Source organism: Thermobia domestica, chromosome 3 (assembly GCF_964235325.1).
Source record: "Thermobia domestica chromosome 3, izTheDome1.hap1.1, whole genome shotgun sequence".
NCBI lineage: Eukaryota > Metazoa > Arthropoda > Insecta > Zygentoma > Lepismatidae > Thermobia > Thermobia domestica.
This window is the reverse complement of record NC_137456.1, coordinates 209,380,084-209,393,977: the sequence shown is the minus strand read 5'-3', so window position 1 is coordinate 209,393,977 and position 13,894 is coordinate 209,380,084. Positions and strand designations below refer to the sequence as shown.

General features: G+C 34.5%; 1 protein-coding gene across 2 annotated transcripts in view; it reads left to right on the top strand.

Moving 5' to 3' along the window:
• LOC145680944 (heat shock protein 110-like) overlaps positions 1–13,894 on the top strand; it is a 241,511-nt gene that overhangs the window by 143,875 nt on the left and 83,742 nt on the right. For both annotated transcript variants that reach the window (XM_081752153.1, XM_081752152.1), the window contains exons 8-9: positions 6,010–6,137; positions 9,286–9,449. In XM_081752153.1, the coding sequence (XP_081608279.1) occupies positions 6,010–6,137; positions 9,286–9,449 (292 nt within the window). The remainder of the gene's footprint in view (positions 1–6,009; positions 6,138–9,285; positions 9,450–13,894) is intronic.

The window sequence follows — 13,894 nt, the reverse complement described above, 5'->3', positions numbered from 1 at the left end:
TTCCACATCGCGACGTTCATAAATACACTTGCACCTCACCAGACGGAAAAACATATAATCAAATTCATCACCTTTTAGTAGATAGAAGAAGACAATCTAGCATAATTGATGTTCGGTCATTTAGAGGGACTGATTGTGGCACTGATCAGTACCTGGTAGTAGCGATAATAAGAGAGGGATTATTATTGAATAAAGGAAATATTCAATGTCTGAAAGCAGAAAGGTTTAGTTTAAAGAAATTAGAGGAGAACCAGGCGAGAGGGGAATACCAGATTGAAGTGTAATAGATTCTCGTTTCTAGGAGCACTAATGTTGAGGGTACTTGGATTCAAATTAGGGATAGCATTAACATTTCAGCAAGAAAAAAATTAGGGCACGCGGAAATACGTAGGAACAAGTCATGGTTCGACCAGGAATGCACCAAACTAATGAAGGAGGGAAAATAGAAGAAACTGTGTTGGCTTCAAAATCCGAACGAGATAACTACACTAAATTTCGTTAACATCAGACGGGAAACTTGTAAAATGTTTAGAAAAGAGAAACGCGATTTTTTTGAAAGGTTAAATTAATAAACTTGAAGATAATAGTAAAAGAAAAAAAAATCGAGACATGTTCAAGGGCATCAACGAATTTAAGAAAGGGTATCAACCTCGCGTGTATATGTTAAAGAAAGACGACGGAACAATTCTTACTGATACAGATAGCATCTTGAATAGATGGAAAGATTAATTTGACTATTTTCTTAACACATAACCAAAAACTAATGTTCGTGGGGAAAGGGAAATGTACAACAGAACCATAAATTTCAGATCCTAGCTGAACAGAAGTAGAAACTGCCATAAAGAAATTAAAGAAACACGAATCTCCGGATGTAGACAAAATTCCGGCTGAGTTAACTTGAGCTAGAGGGGAAAATTGTGGAACAAGGTACAAAAACTCATTTTTCTTATCTGGAACAAGGAGAAATTGCCATAAAAGTGGAAAGAATCAATCATTGCTCCAATTCACAAGAAAGGCGACAAAGCGGATTGTAATAATTTCTTGTTTCATCATCCTATAAAATCATTTCAAACATTTTATTAGCAAAATTGATCCATATGCGGATGTGAAATTATTGGAGATTATAAGTGCGAATTTAGACGAAATCAATCAACTATGGACCAGATATTTACCACTCGACAAATACTAGGAAAGAAATGGGAATACAATATCCCAGTACATCAATTATTTATTGATTTTAGAAAGGCTTATGATTCTATTAGGAGATGAATATTATACAACATTCTTGCAGAATTTGGAATACCGAGAAAGCTAGTTAGATTAATTAAGATCTGTTTAAATGAATCCCAAACTAAAGTCCCAATAGGAAAATTCTTGTCCACGAGCTTCCTCGTCGAGAATGGCCTGAAACAAGGGAATGAGTTGTCGATATTATTACTCAATTTTATTCTGGAGTACGCTATAGGGAAAATCAAAGAAAGCAATCAGGGCGTAGAGCTAAATGGTATTTACCAGGTTATGGCGTATGCTGATGATGTAAATCTGATCGGAGAACAATACAAAGAAGAGCAGAGACATTATTAAATGCTTGCAAGTTTACAAGTAAATGCAGAAAACTAAATACATGGAAGTCCACTGGGATCGTAATACAACAAATTATGGATGCGTTAAAATATCAAATAGTACTTTTGACAAAGTGGATACTTTCAAATAGCTAGGATCAATATTAATGGACGAAAACCATATTCAGGAAAAAATTAAATGTCGACGAAAAGCAGGGAATTCGTGTTGTTATTCAGTTCAAAATCTCTTGTCGTCGCGAATTCTGTCGAGGAATTTGAAGCTTAAAATATATAGAACGATAATCGTCCTGTTGTTCTGTATCGTTGCGAAACACAGTCGCTTACTTTAAGGGAAGAACGTAAACAAAGTATTTGAGAACAATATCCTGAGACGAATATTCGGACCCAAGAGGAACGGGAATGGAGAATGGCGGAAACTTCATAATGAGGAACTACATAATTTACACCTTTACCAAACATTCTTAGTCATGAAATCTAGGAGGCTCAGGTTGGCAGGTCATGTGGCGAGATTGAAAGAAAGTAGGAATGCTTTAAAAGTTTTGACTAGAAATCCAATGGGAAAATGTCCATTAGGAAGGACCTAGACGCAGATGGAAGGAAATATTAAGATGAATCTCGCAGAAATAGGAATCTAAAGTAGAAACTGGATTTCTACTAAAGTTTTATAAGGATAGAAGTCATTGGAGAGGTTTTTTGAACGTGGCATTGAACCTCTGGGTTCTATATGTCATAGTAGTTCTTATACGGTAAAAAATATTTTGTGAAATATAACGGAAATTCAGAAGGTTTATGTTTTGTCTGTATGTAGATAGATAAAACAGAGCACAACTGATACGTATGCACAGAGAACATACCTGGCGATACAACTAGTTGATGGAGAAATTACCCAATAAATTCCTTCAAATTGGAAGCATTTCATATGTCAATAGAATTTAAAAAATCACTGGTAGTGATTAATCTTTGAAAAAGACGTAATTCGTCGGGTTAAGTTCTGATTCAACTCTACGATTTACAATATGTTATTATTCCTCCATGTTGTTATTCCCCTTGTTTACCTTCATTTTTAATATTCCCGCGCAAACAGCAGCTTGCGTGTGTTTCTTTACTCGTCTCATTTTCATAGCTTCATTCTCACCATCATGATTAATACGATTGTATAGAAAAGCATGATTAACTAAGCAAACTCATCCCATCACAACGCTGAACACGTATTTCAGACTTTGACCATTTCCGATTTTGAAAACGCTCCAGCGTACATATAAGTCATTACTCGACATCTTGTGTATCACATAGTCATTAAAAAATCGTATATAATACCATTTTTTAAGTAATAATTAAAAACTTGTTGTGACTCTTTATTTAAAATTTTGGGTTGCGAGCGGAGCGAGCAAAAAAAGTTTTTAACAAATATATTTGTTTGCAAACCAACAACAATATTAATTTAGTAGGGTGCTAATTCTTTTACGGGGCGCCGCTCGTTTACTCTTTTCCAATACCTTTTCTTTCCTCTTGTTCGTTCGGCGCCCCCTTGCTTTCAGCACCCGGGGCAACCACCACGCTCGTCCCCCCCTTTTAGCTACGGCTCTGGAGATGGCTATATTTCGCGTTTTCAATAATCAGCTGTCCCCTTTGCATGTTTTTGGTATATTGTTGCACTAAAGCTTTGTTGGCAGTAATCAGTGGTTTGGAAATTTCAACCTGCGCGGATACTCAGTTGATGTAACTCCAGTTGGATTGTGAGTGGTACAATAGGCAGTTTCAGGAACTCATTGAGTTCTATAGTAACTTCTCTCGCATTCATCTAGCTCCTTGGTGATAATCCTCTTCAATGCTAAGTGATCGATATCATGAGATCTCCGTCCATTGTACTCTTCGTCGATGTTATTTGCCGTCAGTTCTGTAGACATCATCACCTTGGAGAGTTTTTCTTTCTGCATACCAAACACACCTGTTATCTTATGTACCGTTCACCAATTCATATCTGTTCACTAAATATATCTAGAATATGGCATTTTTGATACCCGTAAATGTGTCTCCATTTTACGTTGATAAAATAATGTAGCGCGAGTAATTTTTTGTAGTTTATTTACTCAGTGCGAAATGCTCGGCTGCAAATTTACAAGATTAACGTTCTCCTATATTCTCTTCTGTTTAAAGGTATACATAAAAAACAAATAAATACATACATAAAAACTTAGATTTTGTTTAAGTTATACAATTTTCAACATACTATATTCATAGCTGCAATAAATTTTACAATTTTCTTATATTCGCACGCGTATGTTCTTTGTAAATAAAATAAAGTTTCTTTGTAAAAATGAAATAATTTTCCATCAACAAAATTGGAACCATGCTAAAATGAATATATGAATACAGATATGTTGCCTTCCTGACTACGCCATGAAAGAGCAACTGTGGTTTCTGTCATTTCTTCTTTCTTCTTAGCGATCTTGCATTCTGCATAGACTTCTATCATGTATTACTTAATATATCAGTTTTTGACCCTCATTTTCTTTTTTGTAATTTATTGTGACCGTTCTCTACATGCCAATCATATGTTTATTTAGTTGGAAACGTCCAGGAAACCTGTAAGTAATAATAGTAATAGAAATCGTTTTTAACAAGTCTTAAATTATATATGTTTCAAATTAAAATTTTAAGAATATGCACAAACAGTGGTTTAAAAAATGATTTCATTATAATTTTTAACAACGAAACCCTTCTTGAGAAGAAATCAGCATCGTCTGTAGCAGGGTTTAAAATTTCTAGATCGCTAATGTGAGAATGTATTAAACAGTACAAAATAATAATAATAATAATAATAATAATAATAATAATAATAATAATAATAATAATAATAATAATAATAATAATAATACGAGGAGATATCAAAAAGTTTGTGCAATCACCAAGAACTACGAACTCCTTCGGACATGCATTTTATAGTTAGGTTCTTATATGTTAACTATGCAAATTCTGGACTCGTTAGAACAACTTTTTCTTTTTCTTTTCTTTTCTTTCTTTCTCTTTCTTTTTTTAAATTAAATCACTGAAGGTGCAAGTTCAGTGATTGACAAACTTGAGGTACGGAGCGTCATTAAGTTCCTCCATCTTCAGGAGAAATTAGCAAAGTAGATCCACTAAGAGATAAAAGAAGACTACGGGGATGAAAGCCCATTCTATGAGATGGTATCCAATGGGAACGAAAATTCCAAACTGGACACGTGACCACCGCAAACCCCTCTAGATCTGGAAGACCGTCTTTCACTGATGATGCCACCTCGACAGAGAAAATTGAGAATATCATAATGGAAGACCATTGAAAGTCTTATATGTGCAATAGGTATGACTTATGGGTCTGTGTGGAATATCATTCACTACTAGCTGCATCTTCAGAAAGCGTCAGCACGGTGGGTGCCACAACTGCTCACACCTTTCCAGAAGAGAAATCGCGAGGACGCTTCAAGAGAAATGTTGCATTGTTGTGAGGAACTTCTTCGGCAGACTACTGACAATAGATAAAAGTTAGGTTTATCTTTATGATCCAGAAACAAAGGAAATGAGCAAACAATGGAAACAGCCCTCCTCCCCCACCCCAAAAAAGCACGAGTACAGAAGTCTGCCTTCAAGGTGATGCTTTCCGTTTTCTGGGACTGTGAAGGGGTCATCGTGACAGATTATCTACCACTGGGGCAAACTATTACTAGTACGTATTATTTCAATCTCTTGACGAAGTTACGAGAGAAAATGAAGAAGAAACGTTGTTGATTGGTCACAAAAGGGGTTGTCGTTGATTGGTCACAAAACGGGTGCTGCTGTTGACAGACAATGCACCATGTCCTTTATGCATCCATGTCCTTTATGCTCATGTCCTTTATGCATCCATGATGAATGCAGTGGAATTAGGATATGAAATATTGCTTCACCCCCATACTCTCCGGATCTAACACCAAATGATTTCTTTCTTTTCCCAGAAATGAAACGTCCACTCAGAGGATGCCATTTTGACAATAGGAATGACGTAATTTCTGAGGTTGAACTGTAGTTTTAAAGCCAGACTCCAGACTTCTACAAAATGGGCTTACGGAAAGTGAAAAACGGTTGGCAAAAATGTGTCGCTAGGCACGATGACTATGTAGAGAAGGACTACATAGTCATAGTCATGGTCATGGTGTCAGAGTTCTCCAGAGTGAATTTCTTGTAGATGATTGCACGAACTTTTCGATACCCCCCCCCCCAATCATAATAACACTTTTTTTGTTATTACCTATTGTACAATTGGTATAACTTTCAATATTCTACTTAACCTTATTTTTAAACAATATATACTCTACTTTATGAAATCGTTTTAAATGGAGTCTTGTGTTTATGTCACACCACTATAAAAAATATCGTGTTTTAAATATCTTAATATCATTCATTCTAGAGTAAAGGAGATTTTCAAAGAAAAGGAGAAAGTCCCATGCTCTGTAGATGTTACTTCTCCAGGGAAGGAAACATATTACTTTTGTATCTACTATGGTAGCTATGTTCCATGTTCTGAAAACTTCATAGGTGAGTTTTATATAAAATGTAAACTTTTAGTTTTGAAGTTAAGTAAATCAATATGTAATAGATAAGATTATCTCAGGAGAATGGCACTTTAGAGAGGTGAATATATATGATTTTGTAGTTATCTTGAAGAGCTGGTAGTGTTATGTAGTAAGTGTATTTTAATTGTTGGATTCTCCTCGCTCTACTGCCTTGGGGAGAAATAAGTAAATTAAGTGCAGTCTGGAAGACGTTTCGATCCCACTCTTTTTAGTTTTTAATTTTATTAAATTTTCAGTTTGGTACAACTTTCTTGAAAGAAACAGTATATCTGTAACTAAGTATACACATATAAAGATAAAATGACATTTCTTTATTGGTCCCTTGAGCTGCTGAATCTAATTAGTCTGTAAATACGAACAATGCAAGTTTTCAGAGAAAAAAGTAGCACTTTTTACATTATATTCCTGCTGTGCGCTTCTCTGTCACTCGATTCCAATGCAGTGCATTTAGTAGCCACCAAACTTAAAGCAGTCCTTGTCCATGGTGTATGCATATTCTCCATCAGTGGCGTACATAGAGTTTCACCTCAAATACTCAATCTCGTATCCTTTTAGGGCAACTGTGATATATATATATATATATATAAAAGTAAATCCACTGATTCATTCGTCAACAGATCTCCGAAACTATTAGGCCTAGAACCTTGAAATTTTGCACAAATGTTCCCCTGAGATCCTGCGCTGTAGAGAAGACGAGATTTTGCGAAATGCATTTAAGAGGGAATAATGGGACCTAAGTGATTTGTGTTTTTCGCCAGATCTCCAAAACTATTGGGCGTAGAACCTTGAAATTTTGCACAAATGTTCCCCGTGGTTTCTAGACTGAAGATAAGATAGTATTTTGAGAAATGCGGTCCCTGAGAAGTGGTAACGGATCTAGAAGCATTTTTTACCGTTCGTTAGGTCTCTGAAACTATTAGACGTAGAATTTTGAAATATTGTATAAATGTTCTCCTTGCATTTTAGTCTTAGATAAGACGGGATTTTTTCAACTAACTGAGGTTGAATGATTTTTTGCCGGTAGCCAGATCTCCAAAACTATTAGACATGCAATCTTGAAATTGTGCACAAATGTTCTTCTTACAGTTTAAGGTGTAGACAAAACAAGATTCTGTAAATGCTGCCCCTCAGGGAGAATAACGGGACGTGACTGATTTCTTGTCGTTCGCCTGATCTCCGAAAGTATTAAGCGCAAAACCTTGAAAATTTGTACAAATATTTTCCTTTAATCCTACACTGTAGATAAGACGGCATTTTGTGAAATCCGGACCCTGAGAGGGGATCATATCTCGTAAACTGTTTGGCGTGGAATCTTGAAATTTTGTGCGAGTATTCTCCTTGGCTGTAGATAAGATGGGATATTTTTAATGCGTCTTCTAAAGGAAAATAACGGGAGCTTGGATAACTTTTGCCGTTCCACAGCTATCCGAAACTATTAGGCGTACAAACATTGAAATTTGGTATAAATATTCTCCTTGCAGTTCAAGCTACATATAAGACGGGATTTTTTTGAAATGCAGCACCTCAGGGTAGGGGTAGGGGTAACAGGGCCTGATTGATTTTTTGTCCTTCACCAGATCTCCGAAACTATTGGGAGTAGCACTTGAAATTTTGTACAAATATTTTCCTTAAGCCCTAGACTGAAGATAAGGTTCTACTTCGCGAAGCGTGGTTCCTGAAAGAGGATAACGGGGCTTGATTTTTTCCTGTCTGCCAGATCTCAAGATCATTAGGTAGAATCTTGAAATTTTATATAAATGTTCTTCACTCTAGGCTGTAGACAAAATGGAAATTTTTGAATTTCGCGCCTAAAGGAAAAAAACGGAGCTTGAATAATTATTTACCGTTCGCCAGATCTCTGAAACTATTAGTCAATAGAACTTTGATTGTTTTATTTTTTATAAATGTTGTTCTTGTACCCTAGTCTACAAATAACCCCTAGTCTAGCTTAATGATTTGCATGAACTGAAATATATAGACCATTTGTGGGTGCAAGAAAACGATTTTAGTGTCCCTTGACGTTTTGAATATAAGGCGGTTCTGTGAGTAGTTTATATGGTTCCAGTAAAATCAGGCTTGCGTAAACAAAAATAATGAAAGTAGAGAAAATTCAAATATTCATAAATCTTATGTCTCCTAGTGCAAAGACCGGGTGCTTCTGCGTGTTAATATATATGGTATGTTAATTTATTTTATCCGTTTTACTAGCTTTATCGCCACCTTCTTTTAGAAAACACGTGCTATAAAACCTATCTGTGTCTCTGTGAATTTTGTCGATATGTATCTGGGTACACATTCTCCTAAAAGAAAAATTCTTCTTCTTTTTTTTCTTATTCTTCTTCTTCTTAATAATAATAATAATAATAATAATAATAATAATAATAATAATAATAATATAGTAATAATAATAAATGTATTTTTTTTTGTTCTTTGGGTAATAGTAAAAATTGGTACGGTGCATCATTATGGTGAGAGTATAAGTGGAATAAGACTTATTTTTCAATCTATAACACAATGCAGAGTTTTCATGACCTTTTTATTCGAAGTGAAAAAATGCCAGGATAATAGAGTAGTATGTAAAAAGGTATGCGTTAGATAATTAAATTGAAGCATCAGATACATTGGCAGTATGTCAAGGGCTAGAAACAATAATCTTCTAAGAAAAGCACATGTCTCAATATTCACATCTTCAATTTTAGAATGAAAAAAAGGTCAATAGGAAATACGTTCCACGAAAGGGCTAGATTTATATGCTCACTTTGAAAACATTGTCACTCCTATCCAGATTCAACACACTTAGGATGAGCATATGGCCAAATGGCAGTAACTGAATAAGAAAAGGGAAAAAAATCATAAAGGAAATTAGAAAATCTTTCGTTTAAAAATATGTAATGGCTCGTAGCTTAAATTTATATCGTTAGTTCCAATCGTAAACGAAGATTTTTGATCCAAGTTTAGGTTTTTGTTCCGGTTGGTAAAATGTAACACCTTCTAAATTTTGTGTGTATTCATTTTTGTTTTCTTTTAGATTAAGTAAGTATAAATTTATTATCATGTTATAGAATGTATAGAAACATATCCCATTACTAATTAATTTGCTCTATATAAAGGACGATATTCGATACCTAGAGAAGTTTGCGCAGAGAAAGCAGAACGGAGATTGGAAGTTAAAGTAGGCATCAACGCAAACGGCATATTTGTTGTTGAAAGTGCAACTTTATTAGAAACAACACCTAGAAATGATAAAGCAGTGGAAGTAGATTGGCAACATAAGGTAAAAATAATGCTGTTGTTTTCTGTATTGATTTTAGCTAATAACCAACTAACAGATACATACTTGTAAAAATCGTCCTTCGAAGATTTCACTAAAGTGAATGTTTCCTTTAAGTGTACAATATATTACATCAATTGGATGAATAAATCTACTCAATTAGATTAAATTTCTTTGTGTGAATGTCTTCCATTTAATACATTAGAAAGAACAGTACTGTAGAATTTAATGCATTCACATTGAAAATACGGGTAATGATCTCTACAATAACTAAATTCGTTTACTTTTCACTTATAGCAAATAAATTAGGTAAAAACAAAAGTGAGTATAGTTGAGATTAATCTTAAACTTAAAATTTAGCTTCGAAATTAAACTTGTTTAGTGAGTATAATGCAATATAAAATTTAAAGGTTTATAAAATCTGGTTCTTAAACTTGTAATTGTTAAAGTTGTTAATTAAACTGATAGGGAAAATAGGAAACATAAAAGTGTGGGTAATGATATTTGACGCATGGTTAGGAACAGGTTCTTCTGGTCGAAACTTGTTATTTCGTTTTCTCTCTGTTTTCATCTTGTGTGCGTAAAAATTTCTAAACCTGTTTTTAAATTTCTTACGAAGTAAATTATCATTTTTTAAAAAACTGATAACTTATTGATTAAACCGGATTAAAATAGATAATAACTTCAAAACAATAAAATTGGTAAAAACGGGAGTGATTAAATGGAGTTTAAAATGGCTATAAAATGCAAGAAGCAAGTTCTTCAAATAAAAGGGGGAATAAGTATTAGCTTTTTATCGTTTTGTGTAAGGAATTAAGAGCTTGTTGAAACACCATAAAATTCTTTGTATTTAAGTTCATGGAAAATATTAAATCCTCTATAGTTGCAAAATTAAAACGAGTTCATTTGACCCTAATTGCTTAAAATGAATTACGTTAAATTGACCTTTTGAAGTATTTTATTAATGAATATATAGAAACTTGTGATTTATAATATATGCTTAAACAATTGTGTGAGTGTTGAATGGGTATTAGTCGAAATTGGCAACCTTTTTCTCCTATACCACGGAAGTAAGTAACTGCTGAGTTTTGGTAAGTACTAAATTTGTTTTTTGTTTTTTGTTTTTGTTTTTTTTTTCTTTCTTGTAGACGTTAGTCTGGATGTACACTGCACTGAATGTTGCGTGAGTGAGATTTAAAAAAATCTAAAATTACAATACTGAGTGAATGAATTCTGATTTGAATGTTAATAATTTTGATCCTTTGAAATTTTCAAGCAACGGCAACAGTGGAGCTTTACCATCTTGCAGTTTGATCCGTTTATTGCTTTGTCTATTAGATCAGAAGTAATTAAATTTTTCTAGAATTCTCTCCTCCTGCAAAACTTATAAAAGAAAAATTATAAAAAAATGTTCGAAAATATATGTTCTTTTGGTTAGTTCAAGAAACTCTAAATCTATATTTAAATATAGATTATTTTCTGCAGTGCATACAAGCGAGTGTGATGTGTCAAAGCTGTTGGATATTTTCGTTTTTTTTTTTTTTTTTTTTTTTTTTTTTTTTTTTTTTTTTTTTTTTTTTCAGGATAAAATACTCTTTCAACCTTTAGGGCTTGATATATGCCTTGCATGTAAGACAGTTGACAAATTAAACTTCTTATTTCTGCTCATTTATTGCGAGGAAAAATAGGTTCAGTTATTTTCCTAACGTATTTTGCGTCTTATAATTAACAGAACCGGTGAATTTCTCATGTATGCGACAATGCACACCGAAAATCTTTAGTCTGCAAATGTAATTCCAGAAAGCATATTTCTCTTTCCCTCTTTCTTTCTCATTAAATCTATCATTTTCTTTGTCTTTTGATTTGTGCGTATGTGTATCCAACAATACACTGAAAGTTAACTACAAAGTTTGCCAGACTATAAGCACTTAGGAGTCACAGAGAAAGAAAACAATGCGATTTCTTGTGCGAGATGTCAATGTCTGAGCGAGCGAACCTGTAAATGTTATCGTGTAGGATATGAATGATGTTAGTGAGCCCACACAATGTTTTGTTCAATATTTTTATATAGTCTGTGTTCAAAACAACTGTATTATTTTTCACTATGGAAAGACGAATAAACATGAAATTATATTTTAAGTATTCGAGACATAATATCTTAATGACGAAATATTGGGAATCGATGGCATGATATCGAGCAGTTGAAATCATTATTACTATAAAATTATTCAATAATGTAAAATTTATACTATTTCGGCTACCTCCGGGTTCGGCGAGACCCTGACCTGGGTGACCTGGTTATCTTGCTAGCACTGCTGGACTATTGTCCAAGAATTTAACCGCAAACCCCAGCTATAAAATCATAATGTTATCACTTGTAGTGTGTGAGCCCCAAACTAAGACACTAACTTATGAGGAGGAACATAGTCTGAAAGTGTTCTAGACATAGCCTCTAGTAAACTATTTAGAGCGAAAATAGACGAACGAGCGAAACAATAAAAACTGCAAACAGTAAAAACTGAAAATAATATTACCAAGCTAAGTGATTATTGCAGTGTTCTTTGTGCGTCTGATCCCGGGTTCGATTACATCGTATGAGAAGTAGGTCTTGTATAGTCTTGTACATGTACATGAGCATAACTGGAAGGAATCAAATAAGAACACAGCACTGTTTCAAATATGGAAAGTTAGATTGAAACGTATAAGATGAATGTAATATATTTTTTTAAAGCAGATCAAGTCTGAAGAAAGAACTGTAATATTTCCCTTACGAGATCTTTCAATCCTATAAATATTAACTTACCTGTAAATCATGCACAAGGTATAAGATGTTGAAAAGCCTTCTACAAGAATATGTCTTCGAGGAGCTGGAAGCATAGCATCAGGCAAGAAAGGTAAAAGAGGAAGGGGAATAATAACAATTCTGATGTGATAGGTTATAAAGTAAATATTATCGTTATTTACCAGAATCAATCAATGATTGATAGCTTAAGAAATACAGAGGATCATTCGTTTCAATCCGGATAACATGCAGACAGCGACGTATGTCAAATTGGGTTTCACATAGCAACAAAACGGTATGATTACGTATATCTCTCAGCTGCTATGTAGGGTCCGAAACAACGAAACGCTTTCACAATAGATTGTTACTGCCCTTTTCTGTGCAAACTTTAGCATTTCCCGCATGGTACGACAGTCTCGGAACAATGGCTGTGTGGTGCGATAGGTCATGGTGAGTGTTAAACGTTGTGCACAGCAATTTCTCCTACACTGTGTGTCACCAATGAAATCGCATCCAAAGAAGGCAGTACTGAATCCCATCAGGAGAATAAAACATGTGCTCAAAACGACCGGAATATGTTTTTTTCCAGGGCGCGAAACAGATTATAGTCTGTAGCGCTGAGATCAGGGCTATATGATGGATGAGATAGGATTTCATATTCCAAGTCATGGAGGTGTGCGACAGTTGTTCGTACCACATGTGGGCAAGCATTATCATTCAAGACGAGTAGTTCCTTTCTATTGACCAATGAAGATCCTGTTGGCGTAACTTCTGGTGCATACCAGTGATTATGCTGTGATGGTTTGAAAGTTCTAGAAAGTTATAGTGCACTACTCCAGCGGCAGTCTACTAAACAGTAACCATAATCTTTCTTGGATGGACATGTGATTTAGCCTTTTTGGAAGTTGGTTTTCAGACGTCCAGGTACTGCCCTGAATTGCTGGTGTTATCACAGATAATTCGTTTCTCATTGCACGTCACGATAATGCATCAGTGTATCCATCTTGTTCCGTAAACTGAGAGAGGAACACACTTCAGAGGCCATATGCTAATGATGACATTTTATGTGATCGCATGCATCTTATAGTCCAGATGTTGTTTCTAGCTAACAAGTTAATTTTCCCAATTTTCCTATATAGCAATCCGCAATTTCATACTGTTGGAGCTGTTTAAGTCTTGGTTTCCTGAACATAGGGATGAACTTCTCCCTTGGCGTACCATCCAGGCATCAACATTATTGAATGCATCAGACTCCGTAGCAGATATCCTTCTCTAACCTCACTGACGAACTAAGTGCTACACTGCATAAGAAATAGTATGGAAAGAGCATAGGAATACTCGTGTAATATTCTTACGAAAGCCACATGCCTCTCCATATTAAGGAGGAAGTTATATTCTTCCAGGTATTTCCATTATTTGGATAACAATATATGCATCCATTTATATAGATACCTACTGTATATATTTTGGTTGCTGATAGGGTGAAAAGTATCTTCCTAAGTTTAGATCAAATGTTTATTTATTTAATTATTTTTCGCAGTGTTTCACATCGTGAGCTACAATTTCCCACAACATGTTCACCACAACTAAATACAAATTACTCAAGTAGAACCAACTTCATTTTTTAAATACTGCTTTGGGACCGTCGGCAAAGTAACAAAGAAAT